The sequence below is a fragment of the Melanostigma gelatinosum genome (assembly GCF_949748355.1).
Source record: "Melanostigma gelatinosum genome assembly, chromosome: 9".
Lineage (NCBI taxonomy): Eukaryota > Metazoa > Chordata > Actinopteri > Perciformes > Zoarcidae > Melanostigma > Melanostigma gelatinosum.
In genome coordinates, this window is record NC_136642.1 from 18,566,857 (window position 1) to 18,589,121 (window position 22,265).

The 22,265-nt window shown below is 44.3% G+C and overlaps 1 protein-coding gene across 2 annotated transcripts in view; it reads right to left on the bottom strand.

Annotated features, from left to right (window-relative positions):
• grb10b (growth factor receptor-bound protein 10b) overlaps positions 1–20,350 on the bottom strand; it is a 58,493-nt gene extending 38,143 nt beyond the window's left edge. For both annotated transcript variants that reach the window (XM_079275276.1, XM_079275275.1), the window contains exons 1-3: positions 20,227–20,350; positions 7,483–7,608; positions 2,845–2,941 (exon numbers count right to left, since the gene is read on the bottom strand). In XM_079275276.1, coding sequence (XP_079131402.1) covers positions 2,845–2,941; positions 7,483–7,533 — 148 coding nt within the window. In that variant the 5' untranslated portion in view covers positions 7,534–7,608; positions 20,227–20,350. The remainder of the gene's footprint in view (positions 1–2,844; positions 2,942–7,482; positions 7,609–20,226) is intronic.
• Between the last annotated feature and the right edge of the window lie 1,915 nt (positions 20,351–22,265).

The window sequence follows — 22,265 nt, forward strand, 5'->3', positions numbered from 1 at the left end:
GTCATTCTCACTAGGTGAGACATGCACCCTCAAGCTAGAGAGAGAAAATAAGTTTCCTCATGAATCTGACCTACTTTGGGATTGGCAAAGCACAAGAAACACAACCCAGAAACCCACGCAGGGATGTAGGATCGGTGCGTCATTAACGGCCATGCGATTGCGATCGCGTGTGCATGTCACAATTGGGCAAACAAAGGCATGCGTCATGTGGCCGGGTGTGTGGCTGACAGATTGATAACACAGACAGCATGCAGGCCGGCACACACGCACCGGATTTACACGCGTGAAGATTTGGAGCAGAGAGCCAACTATAGTTCTTTCTTTGACATGGAGTACAGACATTGTTTTGCCAGACAAATTCATGTCATTGCACACCTGACTCTCGAGATCCTCTCGAGGTAGCACACAGAGCTACAGATGTAGACGGAGCTGTCGACAGTGAGAATTTGCAGCTGTGATGCATCACTACAAACTTTGACACCAAACACTATGGGTAATATCAATACACTGTAAACGTGTCGCTGCAGCATGTGGCATACATCTGCACCCAAAGGTCTAAAAGCAGGTGAGAAGAAACTAAACTCCCACTCCACACTAATGTGCCGAGCAAAGTGAGTTTAAAAGGGAAGCAAGAATCTTTTTAGAACTGTATCCACCTTAAAGAGGGATCTCTGTCGAGCATCTCTTCCGTTTGGACACGCAGCAGGTATAACCGCATCGAATGGGCATAAAAAGGGTATTACACCTCTAGAGCTGCCAATTCTGTGTAATAAATGGATAAAAGACGAGGAGGCATTATGTATAAAGTACATGAAGGCTTTAACATGTCACAGTGAAGACCTTTGTTTTCAAAATAGCCCAAGTCTATTGTCTGAGCCACACATACTCATTCACACCATTGACTCCTGGACCAACAGGCCTACAAGCAACCAAAAACGGAGGAGGGAGCAAATGTCACAGACTTAACATCTCACATAATCAAACACACAACTAAGTCAGGACTACAGTTCAGATAGAAGACCACATCTGAGCACCCAACCAACTCCCATGTTCCACCCTCTTCTCTGGTCTTCTTTTCTTCGTCTTTTCTCCGGGACAGAACCTGGTCCAGAAGGTGTTTCTTCTTAGGGAGTCTGTATGAAAACACTGAACGCTGGTACTGTAAGAAAGGCGTACAGAGTGGAAACTTTTTCAACCAATTATCCAAACACCTTCCAGAACCAAAAATCTGAAAAGTTGTAAAAATCTAAAAAATGAAATGGACGTACCTACCTCTTCTGGAGTATTTCCACATTTCATAAGTGGCCGTTGAGCAGGGAGCTAGTTCTATAACCCAATAGACAATGAACTGAGCTACATGACTGAAATCCCTCTGGCTTGTGGTGGGGACAATGTGGCCTCGTCATTCTTCTACTTATTTAAAGAGAGACTGCATTTCGGCCAACTATTTTCAGCTTTGCAAAACACTTAACATCACAGTGAAACGTTATGTGCACGGCACAATTTACAGAGAACATATTGGGAATATCATGTGGAGCAACTTCCATTTCAAATATTGGCTTGCAATTGCCACAATACGCCGCTCAACAGCGTCTCATTCCAAGCATGTGAAAAAATGTCAGTTCATGGCCCAACAAAGCCACAATGTTCCCTCCAAAATGAATAGGTTTACAGCTGTTCTCGCTTAATAGCAAGCGCAGCAAGAAGCTAGTGGCTCTATTTGAACCCTGTAAGAAACAAGACTGGAAAACAAGTTTGCCAATGTCAGCAAAGATTATAATCCCACTAATGACACGAGAGGTGCTGGGGGTCAATTCAAAATCTCTGCTCAAATGACACCCTATGAGCAGCATGCGTAGTACGGCTTGTGAAACAAGCTAAAATACCAAAAGTACTTAAAAGTGGGAGCTGATTTGTCACTCATTACTTACAGAATAAAAATAAATAAAAAAGGAGTGGGGGTAGAAGGAGATCTGACAAAAGCCTAAATAGTCTGCAGCACCAGTGCTCATAAATCAGGCTCCCAACACATGCCTGGCATAAAAACACAACAACTGGATATCTATGTGAAATACCATTATTCAGACAGTGAAAGCAAGAATGTTCCTCATTTAAAGTCATCTCCATTCTCCGGTCCTCCTGAGTTCCCTCCATTGCGGCTGATCCTGAAAAATGACAATGTAATTTCTGCTCCATTTATTTCCCATGCCAGGGCCAAGCGTTCTAATTCGCTCGCAGACTCCCCACCCATACCTCCCATGCTGAGCCAATATTGTGCTTAAATCTCATGCTCCGATTGTCTTGGATGAACCCTGTATGGCACAATTAGATAGACGACGTAATTATAATGGCACCCTGTGTCCATGCGGATCACCCTTTGAACTGCTGAAATGTTGACAGCGGAAGAGACCCAAATATATATTATCCCCCTCGACCCACCCCCGGCCCAGTGGAGGATAATGAGCAGCAAGCCGCTCCCCACACTGTACGAGGGACACACACACACACACACACACACACACACACACACACACACACACAGTAGTAGTACCAGATTCCCAGGTAATTTCTATGACCTTTTTGTATTCTCTTACAAATGAAAATAAATGGAGAATACACAGCGAGCTTATGTTACACCAAGTCAATGCACAGTAAGTCCCAGTAGTATCAATAGTATCATATGACAAGTCCCACTACTATGTAAAATCATATGTAATTTGATGTCAGAGTACAACAAAGTATGCTCACCTGTGTCATAAAACACCAATGTAACCCAGGAATATTTGATTGAATGCAATAGCACCAGTACACACACACACCCCCCCCTCAAGGTAGTGGACCAACCTTGATGGGTTGGAGAACTCCGATTGGCTGATTGCTGGAAGCTCGGACCAATGATGTCAGCTTGCCTGTGATTGGAGGACCGGTCGATGTTGTCTTGCTGTCGGAGAGAGAGAAGCAAGAAAAAAAGTAAACTAATGTCATCCTCTAAATGACATTTAGAGGATGACTTTCGTTTATTTTTTTAAGAGAATGTTATTTTATGTTACAGACATAAACCTGAGTATCTCAATGATTGGTCACAAAGTTAAGAACATTAGGTGGGACCATTTCAAACACAGACCTGAAGAACAAAACTAAAGCAGAGCTGCTGTGGTCCTAGCAGGAGTACGAGTGTACACAATGTCTGCTGAATCTCATTTATCTACGAGATCATGTGAACATTTAGGACTTCTAAAGGTAGTCTCACATGCAAGATCCAACATTCTGCACGTGGGCTGGAAGCATGTTTATCATTACATTACATACAAGATAGAAGATAATTGACCACTGAGAATAAAGCTTGAGGTAGAATTCCACTCAGATGACTCGATTCTTCAAAATAAGGGCTCAGTTGGATAGTTTGGAAATATATGATCCATGATTTAAAGTTATTAGTGTTCCTCCCTGGTGTCTACACTGGTGCCTACCTTCAGACTAAACTGGATCTAATTGGAAGTTCAACGGCAGCATATGTGTCTGTCCACCACCAGCCCCCAACTGCACTTCTATACCAACTAACCCAAACGCATCCAGTCATTACATTGCATTGTTCCGTCTTTGTATTGTCTTGTGTTCCAGCCGTCTTGGTTGGATCGGAAAAGAGATTTTGGAGCGGAATGGGTCTAACCTGCTTTTGTAATAAAAAAAATATAGAGTAACCACCGCATCCCCCATTTGTTCCCATCACACAGCAAACCCCGTCATCATCACACACACCGTGTGGGGGTCCAGCTACCAGACTGTGACTGATCCCTACCCAGTCACCCAAACAGCACTGGGACGCTGGGATGGTACAGCACAGCGTTAAGAGTGTGTGTGTGGGTTGTGTGTGTGTGTGTGTATTCCGGACAGGATGGTTCAGCTCCACTGAGTAAAAACGTAGGGACCATTTCTCACCATATACTGGTCTTGAATGCTGTTTTACATGGCTGTCTGGGGGTAAATTAGTTAACACACACACACTCTAAAGGACTAAAGGGCTCTTAAAGCCGTTGATGCCTCGATAGAGAATTGACCGGATGCTAACTTGGGGATTTAATCCGATATATACTGGCCATTTAGCATATTGGTCAGCCACGCCATTGCCTTACTCTGCATTTGGTTATAGGTTTATTGAAGCCCATAAGGCTGAGACTACAAAGAGGGGAGAAAATAAAGAAAATAAAAGCCAACATTTCATCTTTTCTGTCGGCTGATGAAAAAACACAGTATCTGTCTTTTACATTGTATTTTCTCATCCTGTTTCTCGGCCTCTCTCACGCTTATTATTTTACACAAAAGCAAAGGCACACACACACACGTTGCTATTAGAGCGGGGTCAAAGCAGGACTGAGGGTAGGCCAAGTTTTGACAAGTAGCATGTAAGGGGTCTTTCATATTGATGTCGTTGAAAGCAAATCCAAATCGGAGTCAGTGGGCCCCGGGTTCAGCATTTTAAAAGGAGTCAGCGAAAGGCCAGAAAACAAGGTCACGGCACTGAAAGCAGGACAGACACAAAGGTCTGGAAATTAGGCCTCAGACAAGAAGGAAAAGACCGAGACGCATGTCTTCAGAAGAGGTCAGATTCATGTTAAAGTAATGTTGTGACCAGGAATTGAATATGAATCAATAGTTGGCTTACTGAGAGGCTTTCGGCTCAGAAAGAGCACGAGGGCCCGTCATAACAGCGTGCACGTCATAATTACCCTACACCCCTGCAGCTGAGAATAGACTGGATCCATAAGAACGTTTCCAGTCTATGATTTACCGAGAACGAAATATTGTCAGAACGCTTTAAAGATGTGAAAGCTTTATACTCAAGAGTCCGAGACGTGTTTCTGGCAGACCATTCTTTTACAACATACATGAACACTCGACATGAAGTGGAACTCCCTTCCCACACAATTAACCAGAGTGCGATCAGGAGGTCACACTAATGTCTGCACTAATGTTCTGTAGAATTAGGAAAGTTTTGAAAGATACAGCTGCATTAGTAGCCCTACTTACTGAACTATTCACTGGCTGTTTAGCATCACAAACCCACAATATATGTTATGAACACAAATAACAGCATCAGAACATCCCATATTCAGACAACTGTGGAATAGAATTCCTATCCTGGCTATGCTTCCTACCCTGCAGCAAAGAATTCTGACATATTTCGGGCCTACATAATGCATGCTGGGAGGATCTCAACACTTTGATGTTGTAACATTTCATTAAACTCCAATGTACTCGAAGCGACGACCGGATGAGTGAGAGCTGCAAAATCAACATGGTCACATGGAGCCTTAAGAAAGTCCACACTGACACCTGATTCCTAGGAAATGACCCTCTTAACAAAAGCAACGACATATTCACGTCACAAATGCTCACGCAAAAAAAAATGCAACCTGAGATCTAGGAATACCTGTCGATTATTTCTAACACCACACAAATCCTGTTAATGTTTAGTCCCAGAGAACAACACAGCTACCGCCGCCTCTCTCACGGCGAGCGTTGAGCTGGACTCTGCTTGTTTATCCGGTGACCCAGCTTACGCTTAACATACCGGACAGCACACGGAACCTTTATACGTGACAATATTATGTTTTGGCATACAGAGATTCTCTGAGCTGTGGTTACACAGCATTTTAGTTAGTAATCTACACTAATACATTTATATGACCTTATAAAAGGTATTATTGGTGCTGTAGTTTCTGGATTACGGGTTCTTTAATCAGCTATCGTCCTGCCACTAACAATCCCTGCTTTGCACATGCCATCGTCTACTCACCGGTCACGATCATACCAACAGAAACAAGAGTAAAGTGGCGATGTAATCCCTTGAGTTTCGTATGAATGGTATCTTCGCCTGCATCTGTTTTGAACTGCTGCTGCAGTTTTATCAGGGAAAATCTTCCATAACCCTGGAATTTCACAGTGAATGGATTTCCTCATTCAGCAAGTCAAGCAGCAGTCAAGGTGCATCTGTTATAGCTGAATGCTTCGCACACAGCCGAGTGAGTGTGTGTCTGAGCGTGTGTATGTAAACTAAAGTGTGCACATTAAGGTCTGTATACTGTGGCTTCAGCAGCATATACATCCAAACCGCTGGCAAAGATTAAAGATCTAAATGATTCCTCACCACATTCAGGTTTGACATCTTTTAAAAGCAGCCTCCATTAATGGAATAGTCCATGTCTGCGGGATTAAAAAGTTTGATTGCTGTTGATCCGATTTCAATTAAAATCATCCAAATGACGAGACAACGAGACGGCTTGGTGTCTGAGAGAATGGGAGGCATAGCAGTGTGAGTGCAATGAGCAGAGAAGATCAGTCTACACATATTTAAACTGGACACTATGCGTATATGATGATTCACTCTGTGACAAACGTTGTTTCACCTCAGCGTAAACTCAAGACCTATTCCCTGTAGTTTGATTTTTGCTGCGTTAGCTCTTTAAACGGATCCGTTATTAAATATTCGCCTCATTACAAGTTATGCTCTTTAAACAATGTGGATTAAACGTTGCAGCTGAAGCAATAAGACATTAACACAGAAAACAATATACACGCTAGCGACCCTGACTTCACTCCACCACAGACACAAGCATGTAAGCACACACACACACACACACACACACACACACACACACGAGCAGACAACAGACGAGCTTCTGATCGGGCCGATAGTGCTGCTGCCCTAATACAAACGTTTGGAAGCCCTTTGCTCTATGCTTTTTTGCAGTGGAGCACCTTACATATGACATTAGTGAATAATAAATGAATAATGCATCTTTATTCACACACACGCACGCGTGCAGTCAGGACAAGACTTAACAGGACAAACTAGAACCATTATAACCCATTCTCTTATTTCCCCATCCAGTGTCTAACTAGTAAACCAATAACAATAGAATACTAAGAGCATCTAAAGGGCTGATCAAGAGGAGCTGGAAAAGGCAGGACTGTTGGCAAGGACCTCAGTGACCTGAATTCACACTCGAGTACTTGGCTCACTCTTACTTTGCCATGGTAAATAAATAAATAAACAATAAGGTGCCCGGCTTGTACAGGGACAGAGTTCAGATTTCATAATCTCATTCAGCTAACAGATTCGCAGAAGTCTTATTTATGGATTATGTTCGTCATGCCCTGTGGATAAACAGCTCCAACGCTGGCTGCTGTGTCATTTCATGAGGACAGGGGCACAAATCTACATGAGAAATGTTCAAGTTACTTTGGGTTTTCAACGTGAAACAGATATCCTGAACTCTGAAGAACACCTCATACTGACTTCACAGTCTGGCTTCACACATACGTCTCCTTGGCGTCTCCATTTCTAGTCTAAAATGGCAACATTTCATCTGTACAAATACCCGCCGAAGTGTTGTATATCATCCATGTATTATTATGTGGCAGAGACAGTCAGCTGTTTAACTTACCAAAGAGAAACCTACAGAGGAAATTGCCATTTACCTGATAATTTGGATGATGCAGGAAATAATCCGGACATCCGGCCACAGCCATGTTTTGTGTTTCTCAGCTCTTTTGTACAATTTGCCCGGTTGGATCAGTGTCGATACAAGATGGACAGAGCAGAACCTGCGGAGGAAGAAGAGCAGACAAATGGAGGTCAGTGGAAAACTACAAAGGAAGAAAGGAAAGGGTAAGAATGTCCAAGGGAGGAAGGGAAAAGGCAGAAGAGGAGGATGACAGTAGGAAAGGAAGATGGAGTCTAGGTTCTGAGGAGACGGATATAGCACAGAGCACTTCTTAGCCCACACAGACGCATAGTAAACAACAAGCGAGGAACAGTGGTGGGTTATATCGTGTTAAGCGTAATAATTTAATCTTATTCAAAATCTACATTAGTACTGGAAAAACTATGATTTGTAACAGGAGCATCCGAAAAGAAGAAATATTTAGTAAATGGACCAATGAAAATGACCTTCTTGGTAACTAGACTGGCACCAGTCAAATGTAGGGTAAAGTGCACGAATTGGAGCCAAGCTGAACCATAACGGCTTATATTCAGATTGCAGCACAGTTATGGAGTAAATAGAAGTGCGCTACAAAGACGTCCTACACCTCATGCACGTCTATTACGGAGCCCGAAGACTCTAAAAATGAGTCGCATCATCTTGGGTTTTCTAAAATATTTCACTGTTCTGACTGCGTCCAAACTGCCAATCTCAACACACTCCAACGCTCAACGATGTCTTTGTAAACGGACACAGCTGCAATTGGAGTTGCACCTCGGGGCACTTTAAAGGTGTTCTTCTTGCTCGACTGTGCCTCCCCTCCCGGCCGTCCTCGGGTCAAAAGAACCACAACCTCAACAACATGGACTTTAGTCTATTTGAACTTCTTAAAGCGGGCATCCTATTGACCTCTTGGCACTGAGGCCACTGAGTAAACACCTGTAAACACCGTCCCAAAAATAGCCTGCAGGCACCTCCCCAGGTCTTAAGTTAGTGCCCGCAGTATATTTGGAGCCGAGCAGCTCGGGCTCACAACTGTGATGGTCTTTTATGCAGCAGTTCATGACCCCATGTTGGTATTTTAAAAATAGGCCCAGCCATTTTATAGACAGCTAAAATTATCTCATGTTTGAATTAGCGGTTTGCGAGCGGGCAGCCCTCGTGGCTGCAGAGTGTGTATATATATGTGTGTGTACATTTTTGCCTGTACATGTGCTTCTGCGTGTTTACATGTACTGTATGTGCGTGGCTGTGTAAAGCCTCTATTTAGGAGTTTTCAGGGTCTTTGAGAAGCTCTATTTGTGTTCCCTCGAGTTGTGTATGTTGCCGCCTCTGGCCGACTTAGTCAGTGGTCAATGATAGGACCGCTGTGTCCCCAGTAGAGTCAACTACCACACTGTATACTGGACATACCGTTAAATGGCAAAGCCCTCTGACAAAGATGACGCAGGCGACTTGACAAAAAGGCAGTGACATTAACCAACCGTTGAAGCCAATCGCTAAGACAGCGTTGGACAAGCAAGCGTGTTTATAGTTACAGAAATTGTCAAAATGCAATATTGACGCCGTAAAGGGTGTTAACCCCTTTAGACTGTCAGGCAGAACATTTAGGCAGAGATCGAATTGGAACATCTACTTAAGCGGTAATGTGCTACAATCAAAATAATAGTCCAACTGTCTCCTGACAATCCTGCAAAAAAACGGAGATACCTGGACAAGGTCGACAATCCGATTAAAAATATTCAAAATATTGTTCATTGTCTCAGAAATAAATGTGCTTTATTTAGGCTGCCATGAGTCCTGCCGTTTACCGTCTATCACAAGATGAATGTCATAGTGAAGAATGTGTCAGCTGATGAGATCAATAAATCATCAGTCATTAGAGAGCTCCCTTTCAAATTCGTTTTTAATAATTAAAAAGAGTTTTAAACCTCCAAAAACCTGGCTGGCTAATAATGACCAGACTATGAATGCATTCTAAACAAAGAGCCTGGCACCACGACCACTAAGGCTGCTGAAAGGGCCTGCTTGTAATGAGTGTGTGTTATTATGTCAGTCCATGTGTGTGGCCTGGCCGGCTGGCATCCAAGGACAGCTCGCCCATTTACACATTATTGACAGACACACAGTTTACAACAAAAACAAATGAACACGCTAATCTGTCCGAGCAGTCCCTCATTAGGCTCCACACACTGGCTGACCGCAGTAGCTGAGGCTGAACTGCTTGCGTGTTCGATTTCAGGAGTCAGGAGGTTGTGTAAGACGGACAGCAGCAGACTTCAACTCAACACATTCAGATTCAAACAAACTCACTGAAGCTTAAATCCTTATCAAACCTGCCACTTTTATTTCACGAGGATACAATACATTACATTAAATACCACTGAATTAAACGTACGGCCTTCCAACACCACCGGTATAAATTCTGCTTCTTCTGTGCGTGCTGAAACATGGGGAAAAGCTCAGGCCTTCCACGTAGCATTAAAATACCTCGGAACCCAAGTATCAAAGTGCTCATACGTGCCAGAGTGACTCTTGCTGACTGATATATTGACCAAACACACACACAATCAAAGCCATTCCAGTGCAGGGATTAGACCCTCTCAGAGTCCTTTGATTCGATTCCTTCCACTCGAACAGTGCACAGGAACCTAACATCTCTGACCCAGACAGTGTCTCCGCAGTAGAACGGGGGACTCTGGGGCTGGGCGGCTGTACCCAGCGGTGAGGTGACTGCATCTGGATTAATGAAAGTGATTTTTGCTCAAACTTGCATGCATCATAAATCCTTTCCAGAACTGTCCGGGGTGAGACTTCACAGCCAATACACAACACTCTACTGAAGGTGTTCTGCACCTGGTGGTGTGCAAAATGTTCAGTGGGCAGCTTATTTCATTTTAAAATGTCCATACTGGTGGTTGGGTCCATTGCTTTTTTTTTTAAATATATGTATCTTTCTAAGTTAGGGAACATATGCAAACATGATCTTTGTGAAAAAGGGGAGAATTATTCTCCAAAGCTACAAGTGTCACATGCCTGCATTTCACACAAGCACACCTTCAAGACAGATTCTAACTTCTTTACCTCGTGATGAGTACGTTCATTTAACAAAACAGGAGCATAATGTGTACTGTGATGGTTTTTTTGCTGCCAAGATCATCGTCAACAACTCAACAAACATTCAAGCTTTAGAAAACAGTCGGCAGCGGGGCTTTGCTCACTCAAAAGTCTGTTTCATTCAACTGTAACTGTGCGAGTGCATATATGAAACTATACGATACATTACGTACAATTGGTTGGAGAAACAAATTCACCAGTCATTGAAAGGCCACGACTGCGGTTTGTCTCTGAGTGTTGCATACTGTGCTGGATGTTACAACACATAAACGATGAGTCACATTGAAACTAAACAGAAGTGTTGGGAGAATATCTGCATATTTTCACTAAAGTCAACACATGCAGCACTAACTGGAACAGCGTGGCTGCTCTGGAACATGTCCTGGTTGGCGAGCATGCTTGGTCACTCTTGGGGGGTTAACGTGCTGATATATAATGTTCGGCTCCAAAAAAGGGGGCGAGGGATTGCAAAAGCGAAAAACTAACTTTCAGACACACGTTTGCAAGAATATTTTTTCTTTGCAAATGATAAAACACACAATTAGAATTGTGTATATCAAATCTCATTGTGGTTTTAAAGAGACTTATTTATTTAGGGCACAACTTCCACACACATTCAATAACAGGTTATTAGGTTCTTCCCTTTCCAAGAACTCCAACAAAATAATGCAGAGTGGAAAATGGAAATATTAAACTTTTAACCTCACATACTGTATGTAGGCCAAGCCTGAGACAAAGGAGTGTCTTGTGAGCTGAGCAAACATAAGTTGTAAACTAAGGAGTCAGTTTGATTTTTTTTTTGTCTGCCTGCCTGCTGGTCTGCTTCCCTGCTTGGCTTTTTGTCAGTCAACCTCTCTGTTTACTTGTCTGTGTACATACATATTGCCTGCCAGCCTCTGCACATTTCTGCGAGGCGTTCTCTCCTCTACGTATGTTACCGTCCTTTCCTCACTGGGAAAACATTCCAAAGAGTTTGGGTTATTTATAGCGGGACATCCAGAAACTTACTGTTGCATAAACCTGTGCAGTGAACAAGTGAGCCAGATGCTAAAAGACCTCTGTTAAAGTTCCCGAACGCATACATTTTTGTAATGTTTAAAAGTTCACAGACTTTAAACTTGAACTATAAAATCAAAGACATGCCATGTGGCTCAAGTATTAAAGGGCCGTGTGTAAATTCACCACAGCCATTCTGCTGTTGCCAAAGCTTTTATTGAACCGAGGCCGTGTTACTTTGGAACAATGGAAACACGGTATAACGGTGTCTGTATCTTGTAACTTGTTGGAACATAATTGTTTAAATTCAACCAAACAGGCCTTCAAATATACAGCCTGCTATGTTACTGTAAGTATGCACGGAAGGTATTCCTTGCAGCAGCATTTACTCACTAATGTGACCTTACCGATAGGGATACTGGTGTCGTGTGTCTCCAGTCTGGGCCTTTGAGCAAAAATAGCACAGGTCAGAGTGATGAGGCATTCATCGCCACATCAGACAATTCAGGGGGTAGTTTTATTTCTCAAAACACATCAAATCTGTAACAAAATAACCCTTCAAGCTCAATGTTAGCATCCGTACAGTTCAGCTGTGCAACATTCCCCGTGTGTATTATTGTCAAATATGTTCATCCCAATCAACTTGACTTCAGCTGATTGGACTGGACACCGCTTAACACAGGGCTCTTCAGCTCGGCTCAGTCATCTCTGGAATGCAGAGAGCACATTCCTTCCTTATAGGGCACTCGGTGAAAAAAAACGTGCAACATAGTGAACGCCGACCTCGCGAAATGGATTGATTTGTGGGCCAGCCAGGGATAGTGTGGATGGTGTTGAAGAAAAAGACGAGGACCATATGGCAGAACGTGTGTGTGTGTGTGTGTGTGTACGTAACATAATCGCAACACACACTGATTGTAAGCCTTTTACTTTGGCATCACGAGGTCAAAAGGGCACGTTTTTATGCTTCGAGGGGTCAGCTGGTGTCACGGAACAAAGTGTTTTGTCTCCTACGCCCTGGGGTAGAGGTCTGCAAAGGTCTGATTTTTTCTATCTGACACCTAACTGCTCCTGCAGGATTTCCGACCGTTACGGCCCGCTCATGCAGATGCACCATCCCACCCGCCGGCTCCTGCAGGGAGTCTGATCCCTCCCCGATCACTCTCTGATCACTTGTGTTCTGTTGAAAATCTGTCATGGAACATTTGTGCAAACCTCAGCAGACTTTTTTTTTTATGAGAAACGCTAGCAGGTGCTCAGCTTGTTACTGAGCTACGTTGATAAGTGCTGATCGTTACAAGTAAAAATGTCGAGCTTCTATGGACGTTTCTGTAACTTCCTTGATGCACGTGATTTCCTGGAAGGTTGTGTATGGTTTAGTGGAAGACGGTGCATTTATACACGGTTAGGCCTAAGAATAAACAGGCTCTCGTGTTTTCATGCATGAAATTTCATCCTGTGATAATGATGCTGACTACACGAGAATGAACATGTCCTATTCTAGTGTGTTGGGTCCTGTGTTATCTGTGGAATCCCAGCGCAGCTCCGGGGCATCACTGAGACAGACAGCACAGCTGAAACAAGTTCGACGTCACTCTAGATCGAGTGGAAGTGTCAAAGGCCTCGGGAGAAAGAGAGCCACTGTTACACTCAGAGGGAGCTGAGAGCGTACAAGCGTGTGCGTCCCAGGATCTGTGTACACAAGTGTGAATGCATTCAACTGTGATTTATAGTAGATATAAACTTACTACGGGTCTTTAACACTTTCTCTTGGGGTTGAGGTCGATATATCTAAATTAAGCAGATGGCTATTTAGCTAGACGTGGGTGCTTGTATGACCCGATGCGACCCTAGCTATGAATTTGGTAGATTTGTTGTCACACATAGCCAGTTGAGAGCAGCCTGTCCTATAATCTCAACAGACCAAACACAGGTGAAATGAGTCATTGAGAGATGATACAGGATAGCCAGGGTGACAAAACAAAGCCATACATGTCATGGTTCATCGTTTTATACTAAGTCTTGTTTTTGAAAAAAACGATATTATATTTAAAGCTGCTCACATCAACATTTGTATGTTAACAATTCACCCAGGACTCTGAAACTGGTCACATCTCTCTCTAAAGTATCACTCCCGCCAAACCCACCCAAGCCTCCCTTCCCCCTGATTCCCACTGTAAACCCATGCTTCACTGTAACGCATAAGCTCCCTCCCTCTCCTCCAAACCCGTGCCCCGCCCCAGCCCTCCCCGATTCGACCCCTACCCTCATCCTGCACCGCTCAAGTCCAGAACATAAACAGCGTCTTAATTCAAGAAATGGCAAAGATCCAACTCTGTGTCTGGGCACTTGTGGAGAGCCCATTGAAGTGAACGTACTGACCGCAACCCAACCCCGAGAGAGGGGACGTCAATTATTCTACTGTATATGTTTCGCACCAGCCTTTAGCTCTGTATGCAACCATTAAAACGTGTGTATTTTTAAACAGACAACTGATAAATCCTGTTGACATTTTGAGCATTAAAATAGTTTCGTCAAGTCATTAGATTACACTAAAGAATCACATTTCAAATTCACTGTAGGCACTGCAATAACAAACACTGACCACTGATTTAAACTTTTGGTATTCCATGTAGTACGAGTGTGTGTGTGGTTGTGTGGTTGTGTGTGAGGGCTGGCTGTTGTTTCTGCGGCAATGCAACACTGAAGACAGGCGAAAGAGTCGAACAGAGCATCTCTGTCTCCTGTTTTAATCAGCAGATTAGACGGTAGTCACTCCTCACTGGATGTGCTTGTTGCACATGTTGATTAGTCATTAATTGGAAGCTTTCATTATTTGGGAGCAGCAGCGTAAAGTGGGGCTATAAGAGAGGGCCTGATGTCATGCCGGTGGAGGCTGAATAGCACCAGTCTATGAGAGAAAGGCCTTTTGGGAACGTGGGCAGTGCCTAATTGGATGAGGATTTCATTGGGCTGCTTGGGAGCACTGGTCTTATGCAATGGCATAGATGAATGGACCGAGCTTGGGAGCAATTGTGCTTGTGCACAAAGTTGGCTGTAATGGTGGCCCCCAGAGGGCTGCGTTAGATGGGTTTGCCTTCTCAGGACGCCATCTTTACTACACCTGCCGGTAGCCCATAACCTCTTTCAATGACTGATGCTGTGAAATACAAAGCACTGTTGCATTAAACCTCCTTTTAGTCAAGAACGTAAAGCTTTGTTGTGGCATGGCGTCATTATCATGTACGATAAGAGGAAACATCAAACCCAAATGAAACTGGCCGTGTCGGTAAAACATTTAACTGGTATCAGAAAGGAGCTGGAGTTCAATGTGACCCCTTGAAGAGAAAGGGGAACAGGATTTATTTGGCTTACTTACTCTAAGGAATGCAAACAAACTTGGCTAGCTGAAAATCATATTAAAAAGGGCTTAACGGAAGTCCTGTTCCTAAGTACCTAAGTACACGAGTCTAAGCCCTGATCGCTTCTAAGTCTGGGTATAATATTAGAAAACCAGAGGGCAGAAAATGCAATTATGTACAACAAAATACATGCATACATGGTCAGAAGTGCTGTATTTGGAGCGTGAGAGGGAATCAGAATTAAGTTTAGGACAGTGCTATAATTCAAGATCAGAAACATGCCTGTGTTGTCGCTATGGGAATTCTGGGGAGAAGCCCTTTTTGTTTTTAACGGTACGGTACATCTACCAAAGCCAACTAACGTGGTTTGTTTTGATTTGGCATCGCAGATTCCAGCTGGTGAGGTGAGACGGACAGACAATCGGGCAGTTAGAGGGACAAAGAGACAAAGATAAACTCAGGGACGACAGATATGTGGAGATAAAGGCAACAGAACACAAGAGCAAGGGTAGAAATGGTGTACATGTGTGTGTTGGAGCAGCGTTTCCCAAAGTATTTTTGTGGGGACCCACTTTTTAAAATGGCAAACCATCGCAACCCAATTCCCAATAGTCTTTATATATCAATCATGAGGAGAGCAAATCTGTGACCATTTTTACTGCCATTTCCACATCACCTGACATTATCTTTAAGAGATAAACCAGCCATGTCTAAGAGATATATACCTTTTATATAAATGATTACCGGTACGTGTTATTAAAAACATACACACACCTATAATACCTTAAATGTTGGACACACGTCATTCTTTTCATTTCCTGTCATCGGTGAAACACACGCTAGCCTTTCACATCAGACAAAATGTTCGGCTACAATTATAACAATACGAATGTTCAGGCTCCCTCGTGTGGCTCAAATGTGGACTGCAGATATAAATGTTGAATAAAACACTATGGAAGAAATTCTGCCATTTTACAAACCAAATAAAATCTCCTGCGTCTTTGGGACTGGCGGCGTTAATGAGATGATTTCGTCTGGCACATCGCCGAGCCTCCACTCCACATGACCTGTGGCCACCCGAGCATGTGGTCCCTCAGGTGTTCAGTTACCTACAGAATGAAGGCAACATTCTTGCCTCTCACGCAGGCTTGGGTTTCAGCCACATTTGGACTGACACCAGACAGTGAGAAACCCAAACCACTGTAAACTTTGGTGGTTTGACAAGCGAGCATTGCATCACCTTAGGTCACAAGTGAAAGCGGGGAGAATCGGGTCTGTATAGACCCATATTCACAGCACGGAGGGGGGAGGATGAATAATAATACCACAAAGTTTTCCTCTGGCAAGGGTTTCACTTCTGTCCTGACTCCTTACTCAGCAGGACAAGAACATAAAACATGAATTGGCCTGTGATGTCAACAATAAGCGGTCACACGAGTCTTGAGAACTGTTAACTTGTGGGTTGAAACAATCGAAATAAAAAACATGTTGCAGCACGCTTCAAGGCCAAGTATGTGGTCGGCCAAACATTTTAACAGAAGAGAGAGGAGTCTTTCTAGAAATTAAAACTTAAGTTTGTATTGTTTATGCAACAAACCTTTAGCCGAAATACAAATAGCAGTTCTGACTTCGGTGGTTTACTTTTTGACCACTGACCGCCAGCTGAGCGTTTTGCTACAGATGGTGAAGTGGCTCTGCTTTCCAGCCGGAGCCAGTCGACTGACATGAACTGTGCTGCGGTCCCCCAGCAGGCTTGGGTTAATGGTGTCATGACATCAGGGAGGGGGTATTAAAGGTGTATAAGCCTCGACTAACTACTGCTGAATGACTGCTGGCTGACGCAAGACCCAATGGAATGCTGCCTGGAGCAAGACCACAAGCTCTTATACCGCCAGAACCATAGACGGCAGCTGAAACTATCGGCATACAAGCGAGGGCGACCAACCTCGTGCGCATCAAGAAAAAGTGCTTACGTTGAAAACGAGGCTCCGGTTTTTAGTTATGCAACAAATGTCAGGAGTGACACACAGTATTTCAATCGAAAACCGCTGGAGTACGAGCAGCAGCAACAGACTTTCTCGAAAGACAAAACAGACAGGCCCGAATCCTCGAGCGAGTTGAGTACAGCTCATTGTAAGTATAATTATGTGCAATAAGTGCAGTCAGCAGCCCTTTGGCAGCCTGCAGTCTCGCATAGTTCATGCCCCATCATGCCTGTGCTTACTGAGCATGGACTTGAAATAGCAGGACTGGTGCGGAGAGAGGGGGGGGGGGGGGGGGAAATAATTGGGAAGGGGCAAGGAAAAGAGGGATCCTCTCTGGCTCCGAATGGGAGAGTGTCGGAAAAATTGCACGCTTGAAAAGACACAACTATGGCATGTTTTAGACTGTGTGTAGCAGCGGCCGCATGATCACACTAGTCCACACATAACCACACTTTCGAGGTTAACACGCAGGCAGGGCCGCGCTGGTGTGCAGTAAAGTGCTCCAGTGTTTGCTGCCTGGTTGAGTGGCGTATCAGTGGTGGGCCAGATTGTGTGTTTCGCTTCAGTGACTCCAGCAAAAGTTGCTCAGTGAGCTCCTTCATCATGAAACGCATGTTGAAGTTACATTGAGGACATATTAATACATTTAAGTACATATCGGGTTTTTAATAATCCAATAGCAATCAAGCCAGCAAGTGTTGAATGACTGCATGCGCTCAAAATCACCAATATTAGGAAAATGGTTCCAGCTTGGTCTTGGTCCCCAACCACCTATGGAAATGGAAGATCAATAGCTCTGCCTGTTGAGCTGACAAACTCAAATTTAGTGTAACCCAAAACTTGAAATTCGGGATGCATCCCCTATAAAATCTTACCAGGTGCATCAGTCCCTACACGAATCCTTCCCTGATCTGCATTGTGAACACACAGGGCAACATCGATGTAGTTCCCAGAATAATAAATGGTGTTGGTTGTGCAACTTTCTGCCGAGACCACTTGCAGCCAACAAAGAGATTGATTTGGAAGGGTGCCTAAATGACAGGGCAGATTAGAGCACGCATATCTACGCTCTGTCAAAACCTTCACACATAAAGTTTGATTATATAATGATCTCTCTCTCTCATCCATGCACGCGTTCTATTAGTATTACCATCATTTTAAACAGGGTTCCTCACAGTATCGTACAGCTGAGAACATCATGGAGTTCAATATGAGACAACTTCCCATCAGCACTCCCTCTGCACTGTGGTTGTTTTCTAAACGGATTCAACTCAACAATTCCTCACTTTACTGGGGACCCCCTGGAACCCACCCGCGGATCCCCTGGGGCAGGGATTCCCAAAGTGGGGTGCACGCACCCCTGGGGCTGCGCGAGCTGCCTCTAGGGGGTGCGCGAGAGGAAAAGTGTAATGGCGGTCTGATGGTGTAATAATATTAAATATAAAAAAAAAATGTAATTTTAATTTAAAAACTGTCAGGTGGGACATCTGAAGCTATCAGTCGTAAAAGAGGAGAGGGACAGAGAGAGAGAGAGGAATCGGAGGCGAGGGGAACGGAGAGGTGCGTTGGGGAGAGACCGGGAGAAGAAATCGAGCCAGAGTCAGAGGAAGATGAGACCGAAAAGGAGGAAGGGATAGCACAGACAAATCGGGAGCACATCGGCCCATCGCGGAGTCAAGGTGAAAAAAGAGGAAATATGATGAAAAGTATGTGTGTCTGGGCTTCACTTGGATTGGCAACGCAGATTCCCCAAAGCCACAGTGCGTGGTGTGCAGTGAGGTTCTGGCGAACAGTCTGAAGCTCTTATTTACGTCGCCACCTGAACACCAAGCATGCCAGTGCAAGTCAAAAGCCCCTTACATTCTTTATATCGAATCATTGGAGGAGTTACAAAACAGCCAAAAACAACTGCAGTCTCATTCATGTGTTGGGTCTATAAATGACGCACTACGGGCTTCATATCTGGTTACAGAATAGCGAGAAAGGGGCTACCGCACACAATCGCCGAAGACGTGTGCTTGCCAGCTGCCAGAGAGATGGTGGAATGTATGATTGGGGGGAAAGATGCAAAAAAGTTGGACATGATCCCGGTGTCCAACAACACTGTGTCGCGCCGCACCGATGCTTTGTCCGAAGACATCCTGGGTTCATTAGTCGGTCATTAATTGTAAATTAAATGTGATAATCTGCCTCTGAGCCTGTGCGTGTGTGCTCGCATCAGTATTGCTCTTTAAAAGTGACGCCTTGTGTCACTGAAAGTTATTGAAACTTTGTTGCAGTGTTTCAGGGCGTTTTCACACCTTAAATTCGTTTGCTTTGTTGCAGTTGCTCCTTTGTTCGGTTTGTGTTCACACTGCAACATTTAACAGCGGACTAAATCTTGTAAACAAATGCCACGCGCGAGCAAACTGTTCTCTCATTGGTCCGATGCTTATGCGGCTATGAAGGCTTAAAAGGCTCTGTTGCTTCTTTTTTTTTTTTTTTCTTTTTTTTTTATTAAGGGTTGCGCGAACCCGGTCGGGATGTAGAAGGGGGTGCGCGGCCTAAAACGTTTGGGAACCGCTGCCCTGGGGGACCCCGGAGCCCACTTTGGGAACCACTGCAGTAAGGCTGCGTGAGTAATCCTGGGGAAACGCCCCCCAAAAGCAAATGCTGGCAAAAGGATAAGGCGATAAAAGGAGACTGTCGAAACTCTCACAGAACTGAGTGGGTGGGGTGAGTGGGTGGGGGGGGGGGGGGGCAACGCGGGGAGCTGGAGTCCTACTGGATACAAAGTAGGCTATGGGCCAATGTAGACTGTTGTTACGCAATCGTAAACAAGACACGCTGTTTGTATCCAAATATCGTTCCCCCAAGAGACACTCCTCATCGTAAAGGTGCAGAAAAGTGCACGTGATTCTGAAGCGCATCAACACGCGTTACCAACCCCGGAACAGTCTGCAGTGGAAGCGTCCCACTAGTGGGAACACGGTGAAGTGAATAAAGTGGAATGCAACAGCCCGAGTTTATGAATAAACTTGTTTTCAAAGTTCAATGACGGGTTTTGTTTTTAGGGAGGCCATGCGTAGACCCGGGGTCCTGCTAAGGCGGTTGTGCGCAGTGCCAGTCCCGCACGTGTTCCGACCCGAAAAAACAGTGCGTGTCATCACAACAGCGCGTTCAAACTTTTTTTTATTACACGCGCACACTGCCCACTCTCAGCGGACTTTTTATTCCCATACCCGCACCCCACAACAAGGAGCATAAGAACATCGTCTTCATCCGGTAACATGCACTCACCTGACAGCCAGATCAGTCGAGGCAGTCTACGACCCTCAGAGAGACACGCGGAGGGGCAGATACACAGTGGCAAGAAGAGGCGGCGGCGAGAACTGTGGCCGCAAAGACTGCAGGCAGCTCATCTCATGCTGCCGGGGAGGACACGCAAACACACGGACATGCACGCAGACGCACACACGCTTGCAAACAACACCTCCCCCCTTGAGAGTAGACCACGCCCACAACAGAGGGGTGATTAATGCGGCGTTCAGGTCTTGTGGGAACAATGGCGTTGTTGGGAGGGTACCGCTGTTGTGTTTGAGGCGCTGCCTTCACGGGCGTTTAGAGTTGCGTGACGGCTGCACCTTTCCAGTGAAACAGAGCGAATGAAAGAGGGCGTCGTACAGCGTGCGTATGCGCGAGTTTTTTTAAGTTGTGTGTTCAAATTGTTGAGTTGTTTTGACAAATGTTTTTGTTTATTGTTGCTCAATAATACCAAATGATTACACTGACTTTTCTCGTACACCAAGGTGTTGCAATCCCATCCTCTGTATGGAAAATACGTTTAAAGTATCCTCCATCAATCTTAGTCGTAGTGACCCTGATCATTCCTCTTCCTTTGTTCATTTTATGAACACCCTTTAAATAGTGCATCAAATAACTCAATCAGCTCTTAACAGCTCTAACACAGGTACTATAACATTTATATTGCTATATTTCATACCTCAGTTTCCCATACAGCATATCTAAGGGACAGGTTACTTAAATATACCTAATAGTAAGCAGTTAAACCCTTTGGACACTGATTTAGGGGATCCCACATCACATGAGCTTGACTTTGGTCCGCCCAGGTTTAAATGACTTTGTCAAATTTAAATTGTATTTACATTTACATATAGGTGATATGAAAGTGAGATGGGAGATATAATGCGTATTGTTTACTTAAAATGAGAGTGTTGGATGTTCAGCGTAAATCGACCGCTGTTTAATGAGGACCATGTAAATAAATATGACTCAAACAAAGTTAGGACAATTTATGAACAGTAAATGTTTTCATAAACTGGGTAAATGTATATGTTAACTGGCTGTAGCAAAGGGGCAAATGTTCCTGTATTTATATGTCAGTGTTACAGATTATTACCCAACAATAACTTCTCAGGACTAAAGTTGATGACCAAGGTGGTCACATGTCGAGAATGACGTATGATACACCATGAGACTAAAGTTAAGGTCAACACTCCACTTTGAACTCGAAGTCCTGCTCTGACAAGCACAATCACATGTCAAAACACTCGTAGCCGTGAGGGATGTCGATTGCACAACTGGGGGTCTGGTGAAGCCCCATTGCACCAGAGTTACCTTCCTGGCACTGTTGTGTTTTGATCCTTCTTAGCCTTGTAAGGGCATCGCATAAGACCTTCGGATGTTTATGTGACCGACAGCAACAGGTGTAAATTCAGCTCATGTGTTATTGGAATTTAGACTGGTAACTATAGTCGAAAACAGAGATAAATAGAACATTTAGGAGTGACATGCACCGAAGACAATGACTTGAATTGAAGCCCACTGTCGGATAAAGCTCTGCCTCAGGCTTAAGTGACACCAGTGACACTGTTCCCCTTTATTTTTCACGCACGTGATATTTCAGACTTGGATGAGCTTTAAGTGATGAGAACACACCATTGGCAGTCTTCAATGCCAAAGGTCATCATTCCTGATATGTGTGTATGAGTCTGGATCAGGACAACAGGGGGCTCACACTGTGTCCCCTCAGTGTGTAAACACATACCCACACACACACATTCAGAGAGCAGACATTGTGCAGCCATTGCATCACACACACACACACACACATACAAACACACATTATCATGTCACTCATATTCAGGGTGCCACCGCGCGACAAAGCATTCTTCTTGCGAGGCTGGCGAGGAGACGTAAACTAAACACAGTTAAGACTAACAAAGCTGTGTAATACAAGCCAAGGCAGTGGGGGGGGGACAGCTTTCTGTAAAGTGGCCTGCCTTAAGCCCAAACAAATGTGAAACAGTTATGGCAAC